Source organism: Solanum verrucosum, unplaced genomic scaffold (genome assembly GCF_900185275.1).
Source record: "Solanum verrucosum unplaced genomic scaffold, falcon-dt-bn FXZP01000008.1, whole genome shotgun sequence".
Lineage (NCBI taxonomy): Eukaryota > Viridiplantae > Streptophyta > Magnoliopsida > Solanales > Solanaceae > Solanum > Solanum verrucosum.
Genome location: NW_026020195.1, coordinates 459,658 through 476,044, shown reverse-complemented (window position 1 = coordinate 476,044; position 16,387 = coordinate 459,658). Strand labels below are relative to the sequence as shown.

Sequence of the window (16,387 nt, the reverse complement as noted above, 5' to 3'; positions counted from 1 at the left end):
TATAAGTTTAACTGGGTTGGAATTATGCGATCGAAGTTGCGAGATTTTGTGTATGAAGATTGACAACAAACTTCCTACAATTTTGCTTGTACCAAACCAAACTTAACACATACTTTTGAAGTTTTAGAAATATTTTTGAAGTTTGAATTATCAATCTTCATTCCTTTTCCGGCAATTCACTTCATTTTAAACTCAATTTTCATATTCAAAATTCAAGATCCACTTATTCAAACTTGTAACAATGATAATTTTAACAAATCCCTCTTTCCACCTATTGAATCAAATTTTCCCTTCCTTCCAACTATGGGACCTCTTCATATATGCCCTTTTTTTTAACATCGACTGACCTTAAATGACACCGTACAAATATGGCAACAACAACATACCAAATGTAATCTCACAAGTAGGATCTGAGAAAAGTTGAGTGTATGCAACTTTACCCATTTCGGCTCAACTGAAACATATCATAATAGCAACAACAAAATAGTACAATAATCTAAAAAGAGAAAACAACATTTAATAATAAAATCAAAGAATAAGATAGTAGGAGAGTACTAATAAGCAATGCGATGAAATGAACTCGGATCCATTTTCCATAGTAGAAGGCCCAACCCAATGGAATTCAAGTAGTACCCGGCCCATTAATCCAAAAAAATCAACATTATCTCCTCCAAGCAAAAAAACACAGTTGTGTTGTGCCTCTGTGTGTAACAGTAAAAAGAAAATGGCACATGCAACATCTTCTATACTACACATTTCTTCTTCCATTAATGGTGAAACAAAATCTTTATCTTCATCTTCTCAACTCAGAGGAAATTACCCTTTTCATCTCCCTAGTAGTAAGTACAAGATTCTATTTTTTTTAAAATTTAGAACAGCCCCTTATGCAATTGTTGATTTTTCATTTCAAGATTTTTAATTTGCTATTAATTTATCTAAAAAAAAATTCATTCTTGGTAACTTGGGTGTTCAGATTATGCAACTTTGAAGCTAAAAAGAACTTTTTTGTTTGTATTGGGTGGATTATGGTTTGAATTATTTTATTGAGTTTGGTTTATTTTTAGGTAAAGATGCAAACTTTATTTAAGAAGGTTGTAATTTATGCTTAGTTAGCAGCTTGGTATCATTGTGTGTGTTTATTGTGTTTAGGTTACCGCAATAGTTTGTTGTTGTTAATGTTTTCTTATTGGTTGTTATGTTTTATTGGATGTCGTTTTTTCTTTTCACAACTACTTTGATTTGTTGTACTCGAGCTGAAGGTCCTCTAGAAACAGCCTCTCTACCTCCACGAGGTAGGGGTAAAGCTAAAGCCTGCGTATACTTTATCCTCCCTAGACCCCCACTTGTGGAATTTTATTGGGTATGTACTTGTTGTTGGAACTTTGATGCTAAAAGAAAAACTTATTTGTTTGTATTGGGTGGATTTTGGTTTGAATTTCTTTATTGAGTTTGGTTTATTTGTGGGTAAAAATGCAAACTTTATCAAGAAGCTTGTAATTTATGCTTTACTAAGAAGCTTGGTAACTTGAGATATTCAGATTATGGAATTTTGATGCTAAAAAAAATTATTTGTTAGATTATTCTGGGTGGATTTTGGTTTGAATTTGGTTCATTTGTAGGTAATAATGCAAACTTTACTAAGAAGCTTGTAATTTATGCGAAAAGATTATCAGGTTTGGAGGAGGCCTTGAGGATTAGAAGGTATGTTTGCGTTTATTTGGGTTTCAGTCTGTTGCTTTGTTTCTTTTACTAAATAATTGAGATTGCATATTCTTCAAAAAGTGATTAAAGTTCGTTATCAACCTTTAAGATGTTTGCTGCTGAATGTAGCATATTATTCCTTTACAATCAGACCTCTTTATTGTATTAACATTTCACTGTAGCAACCAAGTTTTCTTTGGTACCAATTTTACATATATATTACTATATGTTCTATAGCAACCAAAAAGTATCCGGACAAACGACGTTGTTATAGAGAAGTTTGATATATATTATCAGTAGAATTTCCATTTGTTACCATATTGAAGTCCGGTGGCGGAGATACACTGCTAGCTACGGTCTCGTCAGAACCATGTAGCTTCGGCTCAAACCTTGTATTTGTGATAAAAAGAATCATTTAATATGTACAAATAGTTTATTCAGAACCCATTAAGCAAAAAAGAATTATAGTCCAGAACCCTTTAACTATAGAAATCCTGGCTCACCCTATTTAATCTTGTGGGACAGAAAATGCATTGATTGTGAATGAGAAGATGGAGCACTCTAAAATGATTTTGTTATCAAAATATATAGAATATTTTTGCTTTAGAAGGTATAAAGGATTAGTCTTTTTCTTGTGTACACTTTTTACTGTTAGAATTCATGAAAATCTATTAAGTATATATTCTTCTGATTTGATAAGGATTACTTAATTGATTACTGTCTCAAAGCCATGTTTTATTCAAAGATACAAATTTCCGTTCTGTTTTTCTTTTTTCTATCTTCTTGTTTCCCAAAGGAGTTTGAGTGTTTACTGGTGTCTCATGAGTAAAGGAGAAAGAGATGAAGTTAACGACATGATTTAGTGATGTATAGGGAACGTGAGCTTCGTGGTTCTACCACGGCAACAAGAAGGCCACCTTTAAGGCGTGGAAGAGTATCACAACGGCTTCCTGTGCCTGAGGACATACCAAAGCCTCCATATGCAGGTTCAAGAGAGTTACCAGAAATTTCAAGTGAACATCAGATCCACGACGCTGAAGGCATAGCTCGCATGAGGGCTGCATGTGAGTTGGCTGCACGGGTTGTTGACTATGCAGGGACTTTGGTTAGGGTGAGACTATTTGATATCCATCTTATTTGATTGTTAAAGAGGTTGTTTTGAACTATACTTGTCTAGCACATGTTCAGCTGTATGATAGGAGAATTCATCCAAAATGCACTTTAAATGTTTCAACTCAATTTTTTTTTTTGTTATCACGTCATTACTTTTTCCCATTCACTTGAGCTGAGGGTCTATCGGAAATAACCTCTCTACCTTCACATGGTAGGGATAAGGCTACATACACATCACCATCCCCAGACCCCACTTGTGGGATTACACTGAACATGTTGTTGTTGTTATGGTAATTTTGTGTAGCTGACCTATATGGAGAGAAAGGCCAAGTTTCCTTGCGAATCACGCTTAATTCAAGTAGTTTATGGCCAGAAGGACATTTCAGATGCTGTGCTCTGGATAAAAGTTTTTTTTCAAAATGATCACAAGAGAAAAGTAGGGAGATTGCAATTTCTAGTTTTGGAAAGTTCCGTTTAATACAGCTAAACTGGTTTCTATTCCTTAGATAACTCTTGAAATTACAATGGGAACTTGACTTGTATGTAGCACATAATGGACAGATTCAACTCTCTTATCTAACTGAAGCAGCTGGTAATGAATGAGCTTGGCGCAGGTTCTATTTTAGGAAACTCACAACATCCTTTTAGCTAAGTACAAGTGCCTCTGGGTTGTGCGTAATGTAGAACTATTCTATGTCCATCTAACTTTCTTTAAGCACTTGGAAGTAAATCTCCAGACAAGCAGCAGTTTAGCAATAGAAACAAAAAAAAAGTTGGTTCAGCAGGAGTAGAATCCTTGTATTCAGATGCTTTTTGATATTCAATTGAAATATGTAGTCCATGGGTTCTCATATAATGTTCTCTTCAATACCGGTATGTATTGGAGCAAAATGAAGATATGCTACAAATGATAGATCTTTATTCACAAAAATGATATCTTATTTTTCGTCGAGTTTATTAGTTCCTTTGAAACCCTTATAACATGCAATTACATGTTTTTTCTTGAATATCTATCAGCCTTCAGTAACGACAAATGAAATTGACAAAGCTGTGCACCAAATGATAATCGATGCTGGCGCTTATCCATCTCCCTTAGGCTATGGGGGTTTTCCAAAGAGCGTGTGCACATCTGTCAATGAGTGTATGTGTCATGGAATACCTGACTCACGGCAGCTGCAGGTCATTATCTTTTCATATTATTCTCCTGCTTAAACAAATCTATGTGTATTCAGGACAAACATTAATATAATGTGCAGGATGGAGACATAATAAACATTGACGTGACCGTTTACCTGAATGTAAGTCGTCGTCACCCCTTCTGTATTGTAATAGACTACATATGCTATCTTTTTTACTGCTAGCCAATCTTTACCCTATGTATTTAGAAGGACATTTGTCTTCTCTTGAAAGTTGTGCTGTTGGATTCTGGATGACCCTTATAAGTTGTAAGGATCCTTGCTTTGTTCCATTTTTAGGGTTATCATGGAGATACGTCAAAGACCTTTTACTGTGGTGACGTGAGTGAATCCATAAAGCGGCTTGTAAAGGTATAGATTTCTTCAATTATGAAAGGAATGCTGAAATTTTCTGGTTATTAGTTTAACAAAGTTTTGCTTCTGAAAAGTTAATCAGATCACTGCTATTTGAAATTGAACTCCGCTATGCTAATACTTGTTAAAATTTAAGATACCAATCAGTATTATCAATAGAACTAATGTCTCTTTCATCATTCGATGCTCGTTATATTGATTATGTCTATATTATTTTACTGTGGCAGGTGACTGAGGAGTGCTTGCACTATGGAATTGCTGTTTGCAGAGATGGTGCTCTTTATAGGAAGATAGGAAAGAGGATCAGGTAATTTTCTGAATATGATATTATCGTGAATTCGTGATTATTATTTGGTGATATGGATATTTTGAAGCTTCAACAGTCTTATCTATTTTGAAGTTCCTATACGTGTCAAACTGTTTCTGTTTAACAAATACAAAAACTTTTAGTTACCACTAAATAACGTCGGTAGTGAAATTCGCTTCTTCTGATGAAACTTTGAATAATTTACTGTGATTTTCTTAAATATTGTTGGCAAACAATTAATGTCATTTCTTGTGTATGTACCTTATTTTTTGTTGACACTCTTTCTTGGACATTGAACTTTTGGACTTTGGTTTCAGTGAACATGCTGAAAAATTTGGTTATGGTGTTGTTGATCGTTTTGTTGGACATGGTATTGGGACAGTATTTCACTCTGAACCACTCATATTTCATCACCGTAAGTCACTCTCATTTTGATCGACTTTGACATTTACTACTGCATTTGTATTCATCCTGTAAAATCTCTGAAAGTTGTGGAAGATTCTCTAGAATTGTGAAGTCCATGCTAAATCTAACATAAAACTAATACTAGATAGGTTTACTTTTGGAGGAGTTGGTTGTGTCTGTCCTATCCTTACTTTTCTCTAAAGAACAGGTTGTTATGTATACATGCAAATATCTTATAGAGAATGCTAATGAATGACATGGCCATTCATTGCATATCAGTTGAGTTGGTAGTTCTGTGGATCATTGGAATTTCTTTACTAGATCCTAGAAAAATCTGGATTAGCTCTCAACAGTCAACATCAAGCTATAACTAGATTAAGAAGGTAGGACGAAATCTCGTCTGATTCAATTTTAGAATGATTTGTCAGTTTTCTGGCACAAATTGAGTGGTCCTTGTGTGATCCCTGATTATCCCGATCCAAAGATATCAGTCTTATGTTAAAATTAAAAAAAACAGGGCAGTCCTGTGTACAAAGCATCCTGCATTTACGCAGGCTCTGGGAAGGGTCGCACTAGGGTGTGATATAGACAGCCTAACCCAATGCAAGCATTAGTGGTTGCTTTCACAGCTCGAACTCTGGATTAACTCTCAACAGTCAACATCAAGCTATAACTAGATTAAGAAGGTTGGATGAAATCTCGTCTGATTCAATTTTAGAAAGATTTGTCAGTTTTCTGGCACAAATTGAGTGGTCCTTGTGTGATCCCTGATTATCCTGATCCAAAGATATCACCGTCTTATGTTAAAATTAAAAAAAACAGGGCAGTCCTGTGTACAAAGCATCCCGCATTTACGCAGGCTCTGGGAAGGGTCGCACTCTAGGGGTGTGATATAGACAGCCTAACCCAATGCAAGCATTAGTGGTTGCTTTCACAGCTCGAACTCGTGACCTACATGTCACACGAAACAACTTCACCATCTTGTGTTAACAATATAAAAAAATAACAAGATAGATTATAGTTAATTTTAAATGATATCAGAACATGTTCAAAAATTAGTTATTTTCTTTTTTTTTTTTTGAGAAAAGAAACATACATATTAACATGCAGAAACCACTAGTTGCCTTATTCTATTTCCACGATCTTCTTAGTTACTAATATGATATTTCATGGTTAACTGAATCTCCTCCTTTCATTTCTTATTTGCAACTAATATAAAATGTGTAAACTCCAAAAGGAGTAGTCACTGACCTCTCTTAGCATCATGATATTTGCTATTTAAATTGAATGTCACCTTCACAGTGATATGATTGTTTCATCACCATTTTAGTCCCCTTTTTCAAAGAATGGATGCCATGATTTTGAAGTTGCTATCTCTAAGTGTTTCCTTGACTTATAAACTTAGATCACTAGCTGTATTTATTGGGTCATAGTGATCATGACCCATTGGACGCGAGAAACTGTACTAGATGGATCATTTTATGTTCTCACGGCTCATGAGTTCTTAAGTCCTTTCAGATATATATATGATCAATTTGGATTGTTCTATGCTTATCGGGCCTCGTTCAAGTCTGATTTTGAATTGTTCCTTTTCATAAGGTTATCTTGCTTAGAACATGGACAATCCTTGGTCTTCCGCTTATTGCCAATTGAGAAGAATTTAGTGTTAAACTTTATACTACAGAGTGAACTTTAGGTCTCGAGTTCTCTAGGTAGCTAGAATTGATCATGTTTTATCATACTGCTGAATGTGATATAAGATATTCAATCTGTATAATTGGTACTGGTTTTCCTAATGTAATCCTTTTCGGCAGGTAATGACAAATCCGGCTCCATGGTTGAAGGGCAAACATTTACCATCGGTAAGTGCATTAGGATAATGTTTATATCATATATTTGACTTAAGAGAGTGATCAAAAACCACTTCTATCTGGGAGAAAACTCACTAATTTATGCATAGCTTTTATTGATTTGTTATATGTTTGTTATTTAGACAAACTTGTCTACCTCTTATGATTTGGGTGGGGATGCCAACATTTATTAACTCATTTTTGACAGGTTTAGAAAGTTTTATGTAAATATGGATGTCAACAGCCTTGACGTAGATATATAATTCTTCGAAGCTGAATTTAGGGAAAATATTAATCTTGCTACTGTGTAGTAATTGTCCTTCAACGTTTGCTTTGGGTGCTAAGTGACCATACTGGTGGTGCTTGAGACTTAAAAGTGACTCTAAATTTATCCACAAGAGAATGATTGTACAATTTCTTTTATGTACTCCACTCTATTTCTCAGTCACTCTATTTTTCCTCTTCTCTTTGGATAACGGGAAGCGGGGCCAGTTTCTGCAGCACCTCGACTATTCTATCGGGTACCTATATCTATTTTTCCAATTCTCTTTGGACAACTGGGTGTTTGAGCTAGCTTCTGCACACCTCGACTATTCTATCGGATACCTATATCTATTTTTTCCAATTCTCTTTGGACAACTGGGTGTTTGAGCTAGCTTCTGCACATCTCGACTATTCCATTAGGTACCTGTCTGCCCCCATCAGTATATGTACTTGATAACTTTGTCCATCAACGCTTAGATAGGTAGGAAGAAATCACCTAAATCTATTTTTTCAATTCCCTTTGGATAACGGGTGTCCGAGCTTGGTCAGTCCCCCACGGCAGGGCTTCTCGCTTTTCATGTATGTGTCTCCCCCTCTGGTTATGTGAGTTTTACCCGCCTTTTACTCTGCTTGCTTCTCACTCCCTATGAGCCCTTACTTTTTTCGAAGGGTCGGCGGGACATGAGAGTCTCAGCTCATGCATTTTTTTACCGAAATAACCTCTGCTCTCCCACTTCCTTCTATTCAAAAGGCGAGCAGCTCTTAAACAAAAAGGCCGCCTCAGCAAACCTTGACTATTCTATGAGTACCTGCTTCCCTCCATCAGTACAAATACTTGATAACTCTTATCCACCAAGGCTTAGGCAGATACGAAGAAATCACCTGTCGTTTTGTACATCTATTTTTCCAGCTTCTGCAAAATGTTCATAAGATTACATGTAAGTTTTAATCAGGTAAAATAGACAAATCAGTTATGAAAGCTGAACTTGATTGGTTACAATACTTCCTTTCTAGACTTCCTATACCCTTTATCAGTAGTCTTTTTATCTTTTCGGTTTCAGCAAGTGAGTACTATAATTTACAAGATGCAATCTAGCTAGTCCGTGAGCTAGATTTGCCTCAATTTTTTGTCAAGTGGATTCTATCAGTTTCACCGATTCATACTTAATAACATGCTAATGAATCCCCTTCTCATTAGCTTCTGGGCACCTTGACTATTCTATAGGGTAGCCCTCATCATACCTCCTGATAACTTTGTCCACCAAGACTTATACCGACATGACTAAATCACCTACTGTTTTTTTCATATCTATTTTTCAGGTTCCTTCGAATCGTTCATAGTTAAAAATAGACAAATCATTTGTGAAAGCTGAACTTGATTGGTTACTATACTTCCTTTCTAGACTAACTTTCTATACCTTTTTATCAGTAGTCCTTTTTCAATTTTCTGTTTAAGCAAAGTCAGTACTATAAATTTGCATCACTTTGTTTGTATTTATTACAGAACCAATTCTCACATTGGGAAGCACAGAATGTGTAACATGGGAAGATAACTGGACAACTCTGACTGCTGATGGTAGCCCTGCTGCTCAGTTTGAACATACTGTTTTGATTACAAAAACTGGTGCAGAAATTTTGACAACATATTAATTATAGTCTACTATAAAGTTAATTATTATGATTCTAGTTAGTCATGTTCATAACTTCATATCATAATTCTTGTCATTGTTGCTCCATATTAGGTAAGATTCAATACATGTAATCTTTAGGAGATATTGTCTTTTACAATACCAATGATATACTTTGATTTATTGTACTTGAGCCAAGAGTCTTTCGGAAACAGCCTCTACCTCCATGAGGTAAGGGTTAGTCTACTTACACTGGTATTCTCTTCAGATACCACTTATGGAATTACTCTGGGTATGTTGTTGTGCAACACCAAGGAGATTAGCAACAACTTTTCTGTTTAGCTATAAATTTTATCCATCACTAATTTATACTCTTTCAGTAGAAGTACAAAGGAACAGTTTCCAATAGCTTTTTCACTTTATTATATATAGAAGAAGCATGTGAAGGGAACAGATGGGGAAAAATGTCATGATGATGGGATTGATGATCAAACATGGGGAAAGAAAAAGGCAAGAAATTAAAGCTTTGTGTGGGTGCATGCATGCAAAAATGAATGAATATATATAAAGATGGCTGTCAAAAGAAAAGAATGAGTGATCAAAATCACTAAAATGAGTTTCAAAAATCAAAGCTAAAAATGTCATGATGGGATGGTATAACTGTTACAAAAGTAAGCAAGACCATCAATTGAGATCTTTTTATAATTAATCAGAGGTCCTGAACTCAAGTCTGTTGGGAGTGTTGTTTTCTAGAAATGAGTCTTGTAATGCATGAATTCAAATTTGATCGAATTTTAATATAAATATCGAATGATATATGAAGAAAATTAAAAGACCATGCTATCAATTTAGCTTCACATTCTCATTCATTAATTTAGCTTACTCTTTGAAGATGAACTTACATACTCTTCAAATTCATTTTTCAATATTCTCTGCATTTATGTATATCTGATTTAATTGAATATACAAATTTTTCAAATTGTTGAGTCATGATTATCAATTTTTAAATACCAAAATATAATATTAGTAGAAGAAGATAAAAGATGAATGAGAAAAGGTAAAGTGAATAATAACACATATTTATTGTTAGAGGAAGAGATATCCTTCACGCAGTGGCGGATGTATGTTATGAATTATGGGTGCTTAAGCACCCATTGCTTTTTGCAATCAACACTAATATTTGTTTGTAATATCTAATAATTCATTCAAATGTATTAACTAAGCACCCACTTTATATAGCAATTCTCAAATTAAAAATAATTGAGCACCCATGAAATAAAATTTCTGGATCCGCCACTGCCTTCACGTGAAAGTTAAGAAATGTAATAAAAAGAAATGTAGTTCACTCACTTGTGGGCGAACTACCTTAAAATATTTGTGATGTAATTTGGGGTGGAAGACAAAGTTAACGATAGGAGTGGACAGTTCGCTCATTTGTGGGTGAAGTGTCCCTTTTGATATGTGATGCTCAAAAAGTGTCCGTTTTGGACCAGACTCCTAAAAAAGACCGATATATAAATGAAACTTCCAATGTAGTACCAAAGGTGGTTCAAAAATTATTTTAGTTCACATGTTCACTATTCAAGACTTTAAATTTGATTTCTGAATTTTAGGATTGAACAATATAATGATTAGATCATATCCGTTCGTAATTGATAATTTATAGTACATATTACGTGAATATTTTCAAAATTTAACTATGTCAAAACTATTGAGTTCTGTTGAATGTAACTTGTGATGTATATTGATATCAATATTAGAATTTTTGATTCCGTCATTGCTAAGAGAAAAGTGAGAGTACTCAAGAGATAGAAATACTAAAAATAAAAATAGTGTATGTATGTGTTTGTTGTTTTACCATACTGAAAGAGAAAGAAGGTAATACTTTGGGTGAAACCCCAAAAACAGCAACTTCCAGTGGTCCATTGTTTTACCATACTGACAAAAGTTCTCTATCAAAGTGTTAGTAGAAACCTCACTGACTCTCTATTCAGTACACCTTAGAAAAAGACTCACTATCAGTACTCTTTCAGACACACTCACAAACAAAGAAAGAAAAAAAATGAGTTAGTCTGATTATACGGTGCGAATTCAGATTAATCGAGGTCTAGCTCAATGAGAGTATATGATGACATTGGGTGGAAATCGGAAAAAAAAATGATGTGATGCACTTTCCTTTTAGGTTTGTCCTAAAAAACATAATGATTTTCTATATTTAGAAATTAAAAAAAAATCATTTTACAATTGATCAGATAATTATAATTACACAAATATCTATTACTTTCTTTGTCTCAATTTGTGTATCATATTTTGGATTTCTTACTTTTAATTGTGAATTCTAACATGCGATCTTAAGTTTTTTTTTTTTTTTAAAATAAAAATAAAATAGACATGCTATTTAGAAACTATGTAAAAATCATTGTAAATTACAATAATTAACAATTGAAATTCTTCCACGCGAGGACGACTTAGAGATGACTCGAATGGAAAGACTGTTTGCTCCAATAACCTAATTTCGAGAAAAGTTGATAGTCGAGCGTATCAACAGATGTTACAATAAAACGTATACATAACTTTTTTTTTGGGTAGAACTATGCCAAATGACTCGGCTTCCTCTGACTCTTCCATCATCCGGGCTCCAAAAACAAAATGAAGTGATTAAAATTTACAAGACATAAAAAATAAATTCGATCAAAGGAAAAATTATTTAACTCTTAAAATTTGATTGATAGAGATGAAATATGCGTGATACATTACAAGTTAATATAAAAATTCTTTTATTTACCAAAACCTTGATGTTCAGTCAAAATACATCACAGATGAAATATGTGTGATGTACAAGTTACTATAAAATTTCTTTTATTTATTGAAATCTCGGTGTTCAGTCAAAATACATCACATCAATCGATATGAAAGGAATACTATAAGATAGACTGAGAGAGTGAGGGCTGTGGCAAATGCAATGCATAGCTAATCAACAGTGCATTTTTTCTGAACACATTTCTGACTATTATGTCTGTATGTCTACTCCTCTTTGTTTACAGCTTTATATCTTGCTCAATTCACTTTTAGATTCTACTACTATAACTACAACTAATACTGCTTCTGAATGACAAAAGAGACAACTCTATGCTTGGTATATTTATTTATTTTTTAATAAAAGATAATATGAGATAAAGTTAAGTTGTATAATCCTACTTTTTAAATTTAATTTCTAATATATTTAGTGTGTTTTTAATTAATTTTGAGAAATATTCGATATTCAGGTGAGTCACCTTAATGGTGTGGTACATAGTGGATTTAATACGGCCTCCTTAACTAGAAAGGGCAATGAAAGTATCTTAGATTCCACATTATGTTGTGGAATGAGGAGAGAGTCGCGATGCGAAGGTTTGTTATAAGTTTAATTTGTTGATAAAGACACAAATGATTACCCTACCTTTGTCATATTTGAATCTCGAATCTAAAATCTTGTTCATTAAACAAGTCTTTTATATATGACAGAGCAAAAAATGCTCATAAAAAAAATTAAAAACAATAGAAGGTAACATTTGAGATTCAAAAACTTCCGAGGTGATGAAGCAATTTTACTGCTTAGTGTAATTCTCCAACGAAGTGTATTCAATTGAACCCTAGTCTTGACCGATATAAGTTTTGACCCCCCCCCAAAAAAAAATGTTAACTTTTTGCTACTAATAAAAATTTTTGTTATGTCAAGAGAATTCAATAATTTGTATTTATTATAATAGAAACTTGACCTAGATAATAAACAACAATGAGTTACATACTTAAAATCCTTACTTGGAATTAATTTGCCAAACACAAGTGTTAGTTCAATCAAATTTTAACATTAATGATTCTCAGAGACAACCTGGTTTTACTAACACTTTTTGTCTTCATCATCAAATTGCCCCACCTAGAGAACATATGCACACATAAACATACATGCAAAAGAAGACAAAAAGTCTCTAGTCAAATCCCAATTTTTTGCTCTCATCACAAAAGGATAAAAAAAAAAAAAACTGTTAATGTTACACCTTTAATTTTGGGATGTGATTTATTTTTTTCTAAAACTCTATGTGAAAGTGAGATACTTTATACAGTGAACTGTTTCTTTAATTCTCCTACAACATGATAATAATAATAATAATAATTTCCATTATGTGGTGCATGTCCATCTCCAAAAACTCTAATTTTTTATGTTTTGCTATTTTCTGAATGTAATTTTTTGACGAAAGGAATTTAATTGGACCTTCTTCGAATGGTATAACTTTGACCATTCTCTTGATTGAATACTTGATATAGATTAACTATACCAAACACATGAAATGACAAGCTAATAGAGTTACACAAATCTTCAATCAAATTATGCAACATGGTCTAGCTACATTCTTAATTTGTTCATCATCCCTTTGCCCCTCTAGAGAACATATGCACACAAATACATACTTGCAAAAGAAGTCAAAAAAAAGAAGAAGATCCTAGTCAAATCTCAAATTTTCTTTAATTAGTCACTCCCATTCTAGCTATTTGTCTGCATTACACTCCTTGGGATGCGAAACTATCTATAGCTCTGCATGAGCGCAAGATACTTCTTGCACTGAACTGCATACCTTTTTATAAATCTAAAGTTCCATTTCCATGACTTCATCATTATCATCTTCTTCTTCTTCCTCGTCCTCATCTCCTTCAACATGATAATAAGAATTCTCACTATGTGGTAAATGTCCATCACCAAAAGCTTTAACATGATCTTTAAGTGACCTCTTGTGCTTAAAATCAGAACCACAAATACAAAACCAAAGTTTTCCACAATTTTTCTCATGAGTCCTCCAATCTCCTCTTACAGCAAAATTCTTCCGACATTTTCTACAATTAAATGGTTTAGCCCCATGTTTTCTTTTATAATGTGTTTGAAGAGTCCTAAAATCTTTCAATGGCTTTGATCTTGGATGGTCTATGTTGTTCTTACAACCTTCAGCACAACAATAACAAGGCAACCTTAACATTGATGAAGCTTGTTTTGTCCCTTTTAATGAATCTGGTCCCTTTCTATATTGTGATCCATGCCCCCACATATGCATCTAATAATACAAAAAAAAAAAAAAGTTCACTAGTTAATTAATTAAAGGAAAAAAATGTAACATATAACAAGTTGGACCAAGCAAAATTAAACTTGCCTATTTTTGGTAAGTTGGAAATTTAGGTCACTTGAAACTTGACTAAAAGTACATAGATATGAGACAATAAAAAGACAAAATTCAAGAAGTTCAATGCCATGAACCTACAAATGTCGAAATCTTATATACGTGGAAATTAAATTCAAGAAAATAGTATAAATATTAAGTTATGAACCTACATTTTTCAATAAGTGTAGAAATCTTGAAAATTCTGAATCTGCCTCCGCATGTAAGAGAAGAGTGTGCATAGTTATATATGAACAATTAGCACACAGAGGTAGAGCCAGAATTTGAGACAAGTACAAAATTTGAAAAGAAACTACTGAGTTCAGCTGAACTCATAAACTATACTCTAGCTCTACCCTATTAGCACAAACACATTATATACAAGTGACAACCCTAATATATAGTCACATGTAACTAAAATTGCATATACAAGATCTTCAACATGACTAAAAATGTGTATGTATATATATATATAGAGAGAGAGAAAATAAACTAAACCTGCATGTTGTTGAATCTGTTGAAAGTTTTGTTGCAAACAGCACAAGAGAATTGAGTAGGTCCAACAAGAATTTGGGCAGGAGTTGGAATCCAATATTGTCCATTTACTAGTGAAATATTATTATTTTTACTATTGTGATCCCCTTTGTTTCTACTAGGATTATTGTTGTTGTTTGAACTTATTGTACTTGATGAATCAATATGAAGAGCCACAGTGACACTTTCTTGATTATTATAACTTTGAAATTCATGACAACTAGAAGAAGAAAAATAGTCATGAAAAATTGTACTATTTTGGCCAGGAGGACCAAGAGAGAGGACAGTAGAAAGTTCATCTTCAACTAATTGATCACTGGAAGATGAATATGTGATAGAATTATTATGACTATTTTGCATGGTTAGAAATCTAGTGATCTATGAAATTTTATGGAGGAGGAGGAGACAAAGGCTATATAAATTAAACTAAAGTTTTTTTTTTAAAGAGTTTATGACTAAAGGGTAATAGTAACAATAGGTGATCTTGGGTTGGGGACTTTATGCTAGGATTTTGTTTCTTTTTAGCTAAGGGGAGTAGAGGGGTGGGTGGGGGTGTGGGGGAGGGGGCAAAGATGCTAGGTTTTCTTGTCTGTCTATACTCTACTATACATACTACTATTTATACTTTTTTGGTACACACCATTTTGAATAATACACAATTTACACGGTATATCTGTCTCAAATTATCTATCGTGTTTTCTTTTTTTAACATGTTCCCTAAGAAAGTATAGCTATCATGCCAAAAGGTGTCGTTTTAGCATAACTCACGTTGATTAAGAAACTAGAAAATATGATGTGTAGTTTTCTAAACTAGAGTAGTTTTGTTTAATAAATGTCTCTTCAAAATTGAACATTATTAAGAAGATGAAGTATAAAGGTTAAAGGTAAAATTGGAAGAACATACTAATTTTTGTCTTGAATTTTTAAAAGGTGATACTTACTTTGGGACGGAGATGATATTAATTAGGAGAGGTTTTAATTATTTTACCCGCATTTATATCTTAAAGTATAATCTCTATCTTTTCATTAACTAAGATACTATAGTCTTTGAGAACAATTACTAATGACGATAAAAAAAAAATGGGAAAAGACAATTGAATAGTGAACCAAATAAGATGCTAGATTCCCATTTGTATTTTTAAGGCCTTGTCACTTCATATGTCTCATAGTTGTTTCCTCCTTTCATTTCTCTCTCCATTTTTATGTGTTCTCCTATGAAAGGTTACATTGGCAAATACTGTACATTCTGCATGTCCTACACTCAACCCCCCCCCCCCCCCCCCCCGCGGCCCAATGTCCTTCTACTTCTTGTCTCTATGCCTAAGGGCAAAACCAATAGTATATCTTTTAACATGGATTGTTCTTTTTTATTTGTTCGGTATCTATATTGAGGTTTCAACTAATTCAGATTTCTGTCGCGTAGGACATATTTAAGGGGAGAAGTTCTCCCTAACATGATCTTTTATATACTCAAGATCTTGAACTAGCTGAGGTCTCTGATTAAAGGTAGAAAAATTCTATCCATTTCACTACAACTCTCGATTGAATATGAATATGAATATTGTTAATTTTTAAGTTTCCCATTTTGTTTTAAAAATCTAAGGTATATTGTATGAGTTTAACTTTTTGTACACTAACAATGTCAATTAAATTTTATATTATTAGATTGTCGTGGGATGGATAGGAATTGAATTAATATTCCTTCATTCTTAAGTATAGGTATTTTGGAGTTTGAGTTCTGTAATACCTTATGTGATACAAATTCAAATTAACGGAAACATCAGTACAAATATCGAACGTCAGATAATAAGTTCGAAGAAAGATGTAATAGTGCAAAAGGTGAAGTCAT

The 16,387-nt window shown here is 33.4% G+C and overlaps 2 protein-coding genes across 2 annotated transcripts; one reads left to right on the top strand and one right to left on the bottom strand.

Moving 5' to 3' along the window:
* The first annotated feature begins 693 nt into the window (after nucleotides 1–693).
* LOC125829867 (methionine aminopeptidase 1B, chloroplastic) lies at nucleotides 694–8,991 on the top strand. Its single transcript, XM_049509080.1, has 10 exons — nucleotides 694–839; nucleotides 1,620–1,701; nucleotides 2,575–2,812; nucleotides 3,832–3,993; nucleotides 4,071–4,112; nucleotides 4,290–4,361; nucleotides 4,592–4,671; nucleotides 4,989–5,086; nucleotides 6,891–6,938; nucleotides 8,695–8,991. The coding sequence occupies exons 1-10, from the start codon at nucleotides 725–727 to the stop codon at nucleotides 8,838–8,840; spliced, it is 1,083 nt and encodes a 360-aa protein (XP_049365037.1). The 5' UTR covers nucleotides 694–724; the 3' UTR covers nucleotides 8,841–8,991.
* A 4,452-nt stretch (nucleotides 8,992–13,443) lies between these two features.
* LOC125829639 (zinc finger protein WIP6) lies at nucleotides 13,444–14,901 on the bottom strand. The gene is made up of 2 exons (XM_049508832.1): nucleotides 14,503–14,901; nucleotides 13,444–13,902 (listed from the first exon to the last, which is right to left on the bottom strand). Exons 1-2 carry the CDS (start codon nucleotides 14,896–14,898, stop codon nucleotides 13,444–13,446), a joined length of 855 nt encoding a protein of 284 aa, XP_049364789.1. The 5' UTR covers nucleotides 14,899–14,901.
* Between the last annotated feature and the right edge of the window lie 1,486 nt (nucleotides 14,902–16,387).

Bases quoted from the DNA above. Each gene is read 5' to 3' on its own strand.
- LOC125829867 (XM_049509080.1), top strand. From the start codon at position 725: ATGGCACATGCAACATCTTCTATACTACACATTTCTTCTTCCATTAAT. The intron at 3,994-4,070 runs GTCATTATCTTT...TATAATGTGCAG, and splicing joins CTGACTCACGGCAGCTGCAG to GATGGAGACATAATAAACAT. The intron at 5,087-6,890 runs GTAAGTCACTCT...CCTTTTCGGCAG, and splicing joins ACCACTCATATTTCATCACC to GTAATGACAAATCCGGCTCC.
- LOC125829639 (XM_049508832.1), bottom strand. From the start codon at position 14,898: ATGCAAAATAGTCATAATAATTCTATCACATATTCATCTTCCAGTGAT. The intron at 13,903-14,502 runs GTTTAGTTTATT...TTGTATTATTAG, and splicing joins ACAGATTCAACAACATGCAG to ATGCATATGTGGGGGCATGG.